Genomic DNA, 13,127 nt, shown 5'->3' with positions numbered 1-13,127 from the left:
AGCAAGACATTTAACTACTATTTTGTAACAATATTACTTTTTTAATTGAAGTATAACTGACACACAATGTTATATTAGTTTCAGGTGTACAACATAGTGATTCCATAAGTCTGTGCTTGATGCAGTGCGCACCATGACAGGTGTAGTCGCCATCTGTCATCATATGTTATTACAATACTATTGACTATATGCCCTATGCTGTACTTCTCAACCCTATGACTTATTTTTTAGCTTGAGGTTTGTGCCTCTTAATCCCCTCCACCTATTTTATCCATCTCCCCACTCAATATGACTTTTTGATTGTATGTTTCTTGGAAAGAATTTTCCCAGTTTTTAAATGATTTTTTAGGATATAATCCATTCATAATTTGTGTTCTGGCTTTATAGATTTTTAAAAACCTAAACTATAAGACTGAATAAATTTCACTTTGTTCTTCCAACAAATATAGCAATAATTATTTTTCAGTCCATTGAATCAAATCTACTTAGAAATAGGTCTCATTCCCATACTTTCTCTTTTTTAGAAAGAAATGTATATTTATTGAGTATTCCCTGGAGATTTGTTTAAAATACCTCAGAATAATCAGTCTTAAGGATCAGAGTTTTACCTTTATTATCAGATTATCTAAACCTAAGGATATGTAAGCTGGAGAACATAAATTCTAGTAGCTAGCTTGTTTTGTTGTAATCGTGAATTTACATGTAAGCCTTGGTCTTTAACATAATTGTTACCTATAGTGCACAACAAAACTCTATACAAGTTCATTTGTAAAAATTTCTTTTCAGATGTCAATCCTTTTGCACCTGGAGTCAGTTCTCAAAGTGATATCCACTGCCGGCACCAAGGTGTTAATATAACAGAAACTGGTCTTGAGGGACTTCTTTTTGGAATGCTAGACCGGGAGACAGATAGAAAATTATGTTCTGATATTCATGATACTTTGGGTCATATGCTTTCATCACTGGCTGTAGAAAAACTTTCTCATTGGCTAATGCTTTGTAAAGATGTCCTGGCAGCTTCTAGTGGTATGTATTTAACATATAAAATACGTTCTTAAAATAATGACTGTTTTACCTCTGGTATATATCTGTATATATAAACAAAAAAAGATATATATATACACACACACACACATATATATATGAGCTTACATTTAGAAATGCTAATTTTAATCTATAAATCCCTGTATAAATGTTGAAGGTTAAATTATATTACAAACTAATGAGCTTTCTTTGATTTGGGGAAAATAACTAAATTCACACTAAATTTTTGAATATAAAAATCCCAGGTTACTCTGTAGTTCAACATAGTATGTAAAACTAGTGAAATATGTAAAAACACTTCTATACTTTCTTTGCTTTCTGATTGACTTAAAAAAAACTTGCCAATTCTACTGTTTTCAAAGGAGTGAGAATTTAGTCCTTTTTTATTAGAAATCTTGTAACATTAATGCAAGTTCTAAAGCATCATTTTTGCTGTATGTGAGGTTGTCATAATATGCTTCGCTTTTGTTATAGATATGAGCACTGCAACTCCCTTAAGTAGTGGAAAAGATGAGGAATCTGAGAAGAAAGATGAGATGGATGATGATACCATGTTCACCACACTAGGCGAAGAAGATAAATCAAAGCCCTTCGTGGCACCTCGCTGGGCCACTCGGGTGTTTGCTGCAGATTGCCTGTGCCGAATCATCAATTTGTGTGAGAATGCGGACCAGGCCCACTTTGATCTTGCCATGGCACGATCTGCTAAACTACGAAACCCTACAAGTAAATTTAAAATCAGTACTTCTTTTCCCTGGAGCATTTTTGTAGGTTTGAAATACAGGTTTGCTGCTATGTAACATGCTTTAGACTCTGCCTTTCATTTCTTATAAGTTCCTTTTACCTTGTTTTCTGTCCCCTAAGCATACTACCTGTCTTCTGACCTATATTTAGAAGATAAGTTGAAGAAAATGGTCCAAAGGTATATGCCTATCATAAGTAGATGTATCTTAATCATGTGCCCTAAAGATAACGATAGCATTAACTTATATATCCTTTGTACTGTGTCCTAGTTTAGCAGTTAAGCGTAAAAGAGATGGCAAAACTTTAAGGTACGTAAGTAAAGGGAGTTTTACAGTCCCAGCCATGGAGAATGTCAGAACTCATGAATGCCAACTCAAACTTTCAGATTTCAGAGATGCTACTAGGTATTTTTGAAAAGGTGAAAACTGTTACTGAAACTCAACACTGTTTCTTATCTTTTGTAAGCTTTTTATATCCCATCATTCCCTGGATCAGATATTACTGGGAGTTTATAAAGAGATCATCAGGTCCAGCATCCTCATTTTACAGATGAGGAGACCCAGAGAGTGATGGAAGAATAATAGACTCTCTTGTCTTTTACTTTGTTGTTTCTTCGTCGCCATCTCATTTTTTTTTATACATGTAAAAACAAATTGTGTGTACTAATAGTATTGAAGTCTATACATTAAAACTCCATTTAGTTTACTTGATTACTAAATGCCTTTCAGTTTACTAGAACTCAAAAATGGATTAAAAAACAAAAAGTAAAACTGGTACTCCACGTATAAAATGTGAATCTGAATGCACGGTTTTCAGCAGAGCACAGTATATCATGAACACAGTGTCCTTATTCATGCCATTATTTATCAAATATTTACCAAACCCTATCTTTGCTACACGAAGAAGAAAAAAACATAGCCCATATCCTTGAAGATTTTCTAGTCTAGAAGACTTATCTCTCAAACAATTATATGTCCCAATAGTGGTATGATGGAGTGTTTTGGGGACATAAAAAAGTAGTATGCATTTTCGAAGAGTCAGGGAAGATCTCACAGAAAAAGTGATTTTGAAACTGGATTTTAAAGGCAGAGAAAAGAGTTTCTAGGTAGAAGAAGCCAGTTGTATTAGTTTTCTATTGCTGCTGTAACAAATGACCACAAAATTAGTGGCTTAAAACAACACACATTGTTTATCTTACTGTTCTTATATGTCAGAAAGTCCAACATGAGTCCCACTGGGCTAAAATCAAGGTCTCAGCAGGGCTGCATTCCTTTCTGGAGGCTTTCCAGAAGTCTTTTCTTCTCGGCTTCTATAGGCTGTCTGTGTTGCTTGGTAGTGGCCCCCTCTCTCTATCTCTTGGAGATGGCCCCCTCAAAGCCAACACCGACTGTCTCGGTGATCCTTCTTTAGCTGTCACATGGCTGTGACCAGAGCCAGGAGCAGTGCTCTGCTTTTAAGGCTCATGTGATTAGATTGGGCCACCTGTTAAATTTGGAATAATCTCCATTTCAGAGCCCATAACCTTAATCACATCTACAAACCCCCTTTTGCTATGTAAGTTAACATATTCACAGGTTGTAGGGATTAGGTTATAGACATATTTGAGCACCATTATTCTGCTCACCACACTGGTTTTTTACAAGCAAAGTAAGATAATTTGTTTGCTTTAGATTTTATTTATTTGTTTATTTTAAAGAGAAAGTGTGCATGCGCATGCATGCAAGCATGAATGGGGGGAGGGGGAGAATGAGAGGGAGAGAGAATCTTAGGCAGATTCTGTGCTGAGTGTGGAGCCTGCCACGGGGTTCGATCTCATGACCCTGAGATCATGACCTGAGCTGAAATCAAAAGTCAGACGCTTAACCGACTGAGCCACCCAGGCACCCCAAAAGTAAAGAGAATTTTAAAGGCATGGAAGTTTAAGTGTGCATATGACATTTAGGGAATAGTGAAGATCCTTAGGTTGGCTTTCCTTTCTTTGTATTTAATGCTTTTTCTCTCTTTGTTTGTATCTTGTCTTTTGCCTGCATTCTCAGAGGTCCTCACAAATTTTCCCTTTATACCATTGATAATGTTTTACTGTTTTCTGCCCCCATAGTGGATCTTAAGTTTTATTTTGTTTTTAGTTTTCCCATAATTTTTTGTCTTTTTTCTGCCTTCATTATATCATATCCTTTTGACTCTATGATTTTCTGTTCTTATTCGGTAGCAGCCTTGATTTTTTGCATTCTATTGAGATGCAAAGTGATTTTCTATATTTTATTCTGATTTTTATAGAAAATTATTTTTGAGATTAGCTCTTTCTGGATCTTCAGAAACTTTATTTTGCCTGCGTGTGTTTTCTTCATAGGCTTATTTGTTTATATATCCTTGAAAGAGGAGAGTGCTCTCCCTACTTGAAATTTGCTCACAGTGTGTGTGTGGGTGGATTGCCCATATTCTCAGTCTTTGTTTACTGGGTACTTCACATTGGTTGCTGGATGGTAAGCTGATATAACAGCTTTCCAACCTGGATTCCAGTATCTGACATGCTTTGTTCTGCTGGCCTGAAACAGGATCCTTTCTAGTTCCCATTGCCTGCTATTCTGAACAATCATGTCAGCATGTATTTTTCAAAGTTATAGACCAAATAAATGTGCTATCCAGGCTCTTCCTTTATCATCCTTATCCCCCTTTGTATCCACTGAGCTTTAGTTGTATGGAACTACTGCTCCTGGAATATAATGAACCTCGAACAGCCCCCTAATTCCCTCCCCATTTTAGAGTTCCTGCTTCATGCCCCTTTCCACTCCCCTGCTGTGGGAGTTTATCTCCTTGGATTTGGAAAAAAGACATCTTGACTTAAGAAAAGTTGGAGGTAGAGATTTGTGTAGAGAAGCGACAGTACTTTTGGGAATAATTGCCTAGTTTTTGGTTGGTAGATTGCTATCATTCTAGACCTTTTTAATTAGGTAACTACTGGAGGAGTAATGGGTCTTTTTATTTACCTTTTTGTTGGCATAATATGAATAGGCTCATTTTAATCCATTTCCATCTGCCTTGGAAATTTCCTCCCAACTTCTGGCAGTAGTTCATTATACCTGATTTTTATTGATGGTGTGTTTTTGCCTCCCTTAGATGAGGAAGTATTGGGGGCTTCTAGCCAAATGTTTCTCTCTCTCTCTCTCTCTCTCTCCTTTGTTCCTCTTCCCGAAGCCAGTAGATATTCTTCTTTAAACTTAAAATTCTAAAATTGGAATTTTAGGTAGGCACATGAAAAAAATTAGACAATACTTGTCTTATAACCTTCACAATAGCAATAACCACAAAAACCTGTTTAAATAGGAGCTGTTTGGGAATGCAGCTGAGCCACCGATTGCCACTGCTTCAAAAAGACTTTGGGAGTCTTGCAGCCTCCTGAAGAACTTTAGAGTCCTTGAGCTTGATAAAGTCTTTAGATAACTTCAGTTGCTAGGTCTTTAAGTTCACCAATTTTTTCTTCTTCAGTATCTAATCCCTAATAATCTTATCCAGTATATTTGTCATTTTTTATTTTTTTATTTCTATAAGACTCATTGTGGTTCCCTTCTCTCTGCAATACTTATCTCTTCAATATGCTCAGGTTTTTGTTTTCTTTCTTGAATATAGACAACATATTTATGATAACTGTTTTAGGCTCCCTGTCTGCTAATTTCATCACCTTTTTCATTTCTGGATCCGTTTCTATTCACTGAGGGTTTTTTTTCCCTAGTTGAAAGATATATTTTCCTGCTTCTTTGAATCCCTGGTAATTTTTTATTACATGCCAGATTTGCAAATTTTATAGTAGTAGGGCTGGATTTTGTTGTATTCCTTTAAATAGTGTTGGACTTTGTTCTGGGATGTAGTTAAATTACTTGGTATCTTTTGAATCCTTTGAGACTTGCTTTTAAGCTTAAGATCTGGGGTAGCCTTTACTCTAAAAGGAAAAAGACTTCCCTTTTCTACATCTTGTCATTATAAAAGTCTTTTCCAGAGTAGAGGTTGGAAAACTACTTCCTACAGTCCAAATCCAGACCACAGCCTGTTTTTTTTTATTAAAGTTTTATTGGAACACAGCATACCCATTTATATACACATGATCTATGACTATTTTTATTCTACAACAGCAGAGTTGAGTAGTTGTGATGGAAATTATATGGCCAGTAAAACCAGAAGTATCTAGTTCTTTACAGGAAAAATCTGCCAATCCTATTCTAAAAGAATTACAAACTCCTTTGGGGAAAGTTATTATAGTTATTTTGCTTCAAATGTTATTGTACATCCAATAATGTCCTCTATATTACCATATTGGGTAAAGGTTTACCAATATTCTTGAGAAATTATGATACACGAGCTTTCTTGAAAGTGTATCTTTGTTATTTTTAGACATAGTGAAATATGTGGAACATAAGTGCTTTTTTTAAAGATTTTATTTATTTATTTGACAGAGAGGGAGAGAGCACAAGCAGGGGAAGCGGCAGGCAGAGGGAGAAGGAGAAGCAGACTGCCCACTGAGCAGGGAGCCTGATGCGGGGCTTGATCCCAGGACGCTGGGATCATGACCTGAGCTGAAGGCACACACTTAACTTACTGAGCCACCCAGGTGCCCCAAACATAAGTGCTTTTTTAAAGAAGTTTATTTCATTTCATATTTTTGTGTTGTAATACCTATTTTTGGAGTTTTCCTTTTTGCCTTCTATTTTTATTTTTAGATGACCTGTTGGTACTTCATCTCTCTGACCTGATTCGCATGGCATTCATGGCTGCAACAGATCATAGTAATCAGCTGCGGATGGCTGGGCTCCAAGCACTTGAAGACATTATCAAGAAGTTTGCATCTGTGCCTGAGCCAGAATTTCCAGGCCATGTGATTCTGGAGCAGTATCAAGCTAATGTGAGATAACTCTGTTTATCTAAAACTTAAAATGGATCCTTTGCATGATCATTGAAGGAATGAAGATTCCCTGGAGAAATGTATTTGGAACTTCAACTGCATATCTTTATTCCCATCATCTGCTACATAGTTGAATCCCACAGTTGAAGAAACAATAGTATAAAACTTTTCACTATTTTTAAGTTCTGATAGTGTATTGGTGATAAAACTAGAATAGAATTGCAGCCTAGCTTTTCAGTCTTGTGTTTAGACGTTTAGCCATGCCATTTAAAAGATAAGACATTCAAAGAGTGTTGTGGATTTGCTGACATTACTTTTATATGTCAAGACTTGATAAGCATTTTTAAAAATAAAAAGGGCAACTTTGTATTCTGAAGGGTAACTTTTAATAACAGCAGTTAAAAATATTACTGAAAGAATTACATACCTTCAAAAAATATTTTATTGTATTCTAAACAGAGATACTTGTTTCCTCAGATTTATAACTTTATTTGCGTTCTTAAACTGAGGCACAATAGATTTAATCCTGGTAATGATGGGTTATGTGAAGACAAAGAAACTTAAGTTATCAAGGAAGGAAGACACATTTTTTTTTTACTGTAATTATACCAGAACCTTAGCTTTGGATACACAACACCTCATCTAACATGAGAGACTATGGATTCTGAGAAACAAACTGAGGGTTCTAGAAGGGAGGGGGTGGGGGGATGGGTTAGCCTGGTGATGGGTACTAAAGAGGGCATGTTCTGCGTGGAGCACAGGGTGTTATGCACAAACAATGAATCATGGAACACTACATCAAAAACTAATGATGTAATGTATGGTGATTAACATAACATAATAATAAATAAATAAATAAATAAAAGCTATACCCAAACATACACAAAATTAAAAAGGGTGAATAATGTATGCTCCATTGTTTTTCTATCATAAGTACAGGTGAGAAAGTTATGGCTTCTAGCCCAACTGACTATAGAAAACCCGTATACAATTATTTACTCCCAAATACCCAACCTATAAGAATAAAGGTTTGTTGTTTTGTTTTGTTTTGACGTTTTACTTAGGAATAATTCTAAACTTACAGAAAAATGGAAAGAATAATTATTTAAGTCATCTACCTTTACCCTTTAATACTTCAGTCTGTGTTTCCAAAGGACAAGAACACTGACTTATATAACCACAGAACAGTTACCAACTTCAGGAAATTCAACCTTGATATATTACTTCTATATAGTCAGTCATAATCCAGTTTTATCAGTCAACTCAGTAATCTCTTTCATAGTATATTCTCTTTCTCCTTCAGTACAGGATCCAGCCCCAGCCCTGTGATTAGTTGATGACTGTACTACCAATACTGCAGTTAGTTGCCATGTGTTTTCAGTCATGGAGAGGGACTCTTGATCCATTTCTAAACTACTAGTGATATTTCAGTGACTTACCGTCTTGTGTAAGGGAAGATGTCTCAGATTAGGAGTTGACTCTAATTCCTTATTCAGTTCATACACATTAAATCTAATATATTTAAGAATCTATGACTGGGTTGGCTTATTAAAACTAAAGCTCATATTCCTTCACTTATTACTATGACAGTGGTACATAAATGAATATTTCTTGAGCATCCTTTTTTTTTTAAAAAAATTTTTAAGATTTTATTTATTTTTTGACAGAGAGAGAGCACAAGCAGGAGGGTGGCAGGCAGGGGGAGAGGGAGAAGCAGGCTCCCCACCAAGCAGGGATCCTGATGTCAGGCTCCATCCCAAGGCCCTGGGATCATGACCTGAGTCTAAGGCAGATGCTTAACTGACTGAGCCACCCAGGAGCCCCGAGCGTCCTTCTTTTAAAGTACCTTTGTTTGAGGTGAAATGGTCTCTGAGGTCTTTCAGTGACTATGTGAATTTTTAGTACTACACAGTTATTAAAGGAATTGATCCAGTTATATGAGATTCACCCATGAGGTAAATACTGTTAGGATACATTCAGGAAAATATAGACAGAATGAAAAAAGGATAGAAGTTTTCTGTTATGTCTAGGAACATGTGACTTTGTCAGAAAATCCTGTTTCCTATTAAAAACAAAGGAAAAAGAAACAAGATTAATTGCCTGTTTTGGTATAGCATTTGTATAGATTCGATAATGATTATAACCTCCTGGAAAGCAAAAGAAAAATGGTAGGTTTGAGTTTATTGTAACTGAAAAGAGAGATAAGGGAGATGTGATAAAAAAGAAAATAACAAAAGATGTGTTTTGTGTGTTTTCATCTCCAAAGACACAAGAGGTTTTATATTTACTACTTATCTTTAACAATAAAATGCTCGTATTCATTTTCTTAGGTGGGAGCTGCTCTAAGACCAGCCTTTTCACAAGATACCCCATCAGACATAATAGCAAAAGCCTGCCAGGTAAGAAGAAAAATAGGGTTTTCTATAGTTACCTTCTTTAAATTAATAGATACCTTAGAATTTCACTTCCAAGAAAGAAGAGAGAAAAATCAAATATTTTTATCTTGGAAATACAACAGTGACAGTTTCTTCTTTTATTCTGTATCAAATGATAAAGTAGTAACTGTTAATTGCATCCCTTTTTTTGTCATAGCTGAGGAAATGACTTTGGGATACATAGGTCTTTTATCATCCAATAGTGAACAAAGGTATAAAAATCGTAAGAGGGACTAAAAATAAAAGTAAGATTACAAAATAATTAAAGAATGCATATTAATGATAATTAGGTAATAAAAGATTTTTTTTGATCAGTTGTGAAAATTCTGTAAGTTTCTGGAGAATTTCATAATATGGAAATTTCATTGCAAAATTAATCCCAGGAGATTATTCTTACATTATTATATTTGAAAAAAGTCACAAAAGCACTTACAGTCCTACACTTTTGATAAGTTCCTCTTTTTCATGCCTCATTCTGAAAATGGATTCATACATTAAGCTCTCGTCTTTGAGGAAATTGGATTCTTGATCTGCTTTCCTAAGGATAGAAGAGAAGCAACTCTCTCCTGCATTTTCTGGAGTACAGGGCTGTGGTCCATCATTATTGCTTAGAATCCATAATCAAGCTACGTGTGGCCTCTAGACAAAGAATGTTCTGCTATTTACAATAAATGTAAAGTTCTTACTTTGTTTTCTCGGGCTGAATGAGTTTGCCTCTTCCTCCCATTGTTAAGTTTGTTTGTTTGTTTTTTTAGAGAGGGAGAGGTGGGGTAGGGGCATAGGGAGAGGGGGAGAGAGAATATTGAGCAGGTTCCACGCCCAGTGAGGAGCCTGACACTGGGCTCAGTCTCACAACCCTGAGATCATGAGCTGAGCCAAAATCAAGAGTCAGACATTTAACCGTCTGAGCCACCTAGGCGCCCCCCCCCATTGTTAAGATTTATTTCTCTGTAGTCTGCTGTCTTAATGATGGCCTTCAGAGAAATGAACTCCTCTCACAAACAGCAGACCAGAGAGAAAAGAGGGAGCCTGGTTAAAGAGAGAGGTCTGTGGATCGTAATACAAACGTCAGAGTTAGAGCAGGCCGTTTGGTATGAGATGCCAACACACAAACAATCAGAAACCATAATCCTGTATAAATAAATGTATCATGATGATGTTTCAGAGCATAGATTTTAAGCAGACAAAACCCACAAAACTGTTCATAGAAAAGCAAAGCCTATTCAGATTTCATCTTGTGGATGCATAGTATGAAAATCTGTTACTGAATTTGCCTTCAACTTCTTATTCCTTATGTGGCTGTAAGCTGCTTTTCCTGTACAAAGTTTCTTCTTTTCTACTTACACAGGCTAATAATGTTCTTGACCTCCTGTCCTGTTTCTGGGAAGAGACCTAGTTTTGAAACAGATGGACAATGGGTTGCAAGTTCCTTTTTCTTAAAGGAAAGTAAGGATTTGGCTTTGGACAGATCATGAAACATGGCATCCATTTTCTAGAACAGATGTCATGTTAAACCTGAAACTGAATCAGGGTAATTTTTAGGTATTATAGGAAGACTCTCAAATGTAACACAATTGGAGACAGTAATCAGTAGTTTAATAAAAAAAAAATCCTTTAAATCAGCATAGGAATCATAAACATATATTTTAAGTATCTTATTTCAGATTAAAATGGATAAATGTATGTTCGTGTACCACTCTTTTGTTGTAAGGCCAGGGTCTTTTCTCTGAATATGATTTTGCTGATTCAGTGCTACTTTATCTTTTTTCATAAGCCAAACCGATAATGCAGAACCTGCAGTTTCTACTTTCATACTCTATAATATTTTTCTTTTTTTAAGATTTTACTTTCAAGGACTCTCCACACCCCTAGTGGGGCTTGAACTCACAACCCCAAGACTGAGTTGCATGCTCTACTGACTGAGCCACCAGGCACCCCGAGTTTCAGGTTCTTTGAAGTGAGGACTTGTGATTATGGAGGCAAGCTAGCACCACCAGACCACTCCTTCCTTGTCAACATTCTTCCTTTGACTCCAGTGTCACTGCACTTGCCTGGTTTTCCTTTTGCTCTTCTGGCATTTTCTTTTCAATTTCTTTCATTGTTTATTTTTATTCTGCTTGTCCCTTAAGAGTTAACTGTCTTCCCTGTGTTCTGTCCTTATACCTTTTTTTTTTATACATCAGTCCTTGAACAGATTTACCTGATAACATTGCTTGAGTTACTACCTTTTGTTATTACCTGTTTGTGGAGAGTTCCCAGATCTCCTTAGTTATTGTTTTTTAAAATTTTAATTCCAGTATAGTTACATTCGTTTCGGGTGTACAATATAGCAATTCAGCAATTCTATGCATTACTCAGTGTTCATCACTATGAGTGTGCTCTTCTCCCTTTCACCTAGTTCCCCCCTCCCCCAGCCCCTCCCCTCTGGTAATCACCAGAGGTAATCTATAGTTAAGAGTCTGTTTCTTGATTTGTCTCTTTTTTAACCCTTTGTTCGTTTGTTTTGTTTCTGAAATTCTACATATAAGTGAAATCATATGGTGTTTGTCTTAGTCTCTGACTGGCTTATTTCACTTAGGATTATACTCCCTAGCTTTATCCATGTTGTTGCAAATGGCAAGATTTCATTCCTTTTTATGGCTGAGTAATATTCCATTGTGTGTATATACGTATGTATATGTGTATATACACGTGGATATATAGCACATCCTCTTTACCCACTCATCTGTTGGTGGACACTTAGGTTGCTTCTGTAATTTGGCTATTGTAAAAAAAAAAAGTTAAAAATAGAACTACCCTATCTAGTAATCACACCACTAGGTATTTACCCAAAGAATACAGAAACACTAATTCAAAGGGATGCATGCACAACTGTTTATTACAGCATTATTTACAACAGCCATCTTTGATTCCTCACACTTTTTGCAAGTCTCTGGCCCCTCCCCTAAAAATATTTAATTGGTTTCCAAATCCTGTGAGTTCTGTCTCCAAGGCTCTCTCAGGTGACACTCCCTTTTCATTCCATTCCCAGCTTGATCTATATCATCTCTGTCCCATAATATTGTAATAGTCATTTAACTGAACACATTGCTTACCATTTAAACACATTCTTTCCTGGTATAAATACTCGAACAATCTTCCTAAAGCACAATTCTTTTTTCTTTTTTAAGATTTTATTGATTGATTGATTGAGGGAGGTTGGAGGGGCAAGGGGAGAAGGAGAGAGAGACTCACAAGCAGACTCCATGCTGAGCTCGGAGCCTGACATGGGGCTCGATCCCACAACCCCAAGATCATGACCCAAGCCAAAATCAAGAGTCGGATGCTTAACCAACCAAGCCATACAGGCACCCCAAGCACAATTTCAATTGTTTTCTCCCTGCTCAGAAGCCTTGGAAACTGATTGCCCATAGAACAAAGTCTGAATTCAGTTTGCATGGAATTTAGATTGTAACATAATCTGATCGCAGTTAATTTTGCTAATCTCATCTCTTTTCCCATGTAACTCCTCTGTATTTATACACACAGACTTTCCTGATACCTAAACATTCCCATTTCTTCTGCTAAAAGTAATCTCTCCCTTCTCTGTTTTTAAGTGTAGTATTGCAGTCCTAAAATGTTCATTCGATTTGTGTTTTCTTTCTTGAGGACAGGGACTAGATTTTTCCCCTTTATTTATTTATTTTTAAATCTCTTCCATAGCACCCAGAATAACCCTTTGCCTGTGGTACGCAGAAATGTTGAAGAATTATTCACAACTGAAGTGATTCAGGCAGAAATTTTTTTCTGTTAAAATTTTTGTCACATTGGACAATGGAAATACGATAAATAAATACTGTTAGTTTTCCACATAAGAGTATAATGACTTCCATCCTTGTTGTTGATTTGTTATTCAACAATAATGTTGAAGCACAGCATTCAGGGGTTTTTTTTGTTTCATTTTCTTCATTGGTATTTTGTGTTTCTTCCCCCAAGGAAAAAAAAATCATATTTACTTCCTACTCTTATAT

The 13,127-nt window shown here is 36.1% G+C and overlaps 1 protein-coding gene across 4 annotated transcripts in view; it reads left to right on the top strand.

Annotated features, from left to right (window-relative positions):
• HEATR5B (HEAT repeat containing 5B) overlaps positions 1-13,127 on the top strand; it is a 112,659-nt gene that overhangs the window by 64,130 nt on the left and 35,402 nt on the right. For all 4 annotated transcript variants that reach the window (XM_025868047.2, XM_025868048.2, XM_025868049.2 and 1 more), the window contains 4 exons: positions 787-1,026; positions 1,519-1,770; positions 6,501-6,682; positions 9,013-9,081. In XM_025868047.2, coding sequence (XP_025723832.1) covers positions 787-1,026; positions 1,519-1,770; positions 6,501-6,682; positions 9,013-9,081 — 743 coding nt within the window. The remainder of the gene's footprint in view (positions 1-786; positions 1,027-1,518; positions 1,771-6,500; positions 6,683-9,012; positions 9,082-13,127) is intronic.

Source organism: Callorhinus ursinus, unplaced genomic scaffold (assembly GCF_003265705.2).
Source record: "Callorhinus ursinus isolate GAN/ISIS: 27379988/994484 unplaced genomic scaffold, GSC_fseal_2.0 scaffold10, whole genome shotgun sequence".
Lineage (NCBI taxonomy): Eukaryota > Metazoa > Chordata > Mammalia > Carnivora > Otariidae > Callorhinus > Callorhinus ursinus.
This window is presented reverse-complemented; position numbering and strand designations above follow the sequence as displayed.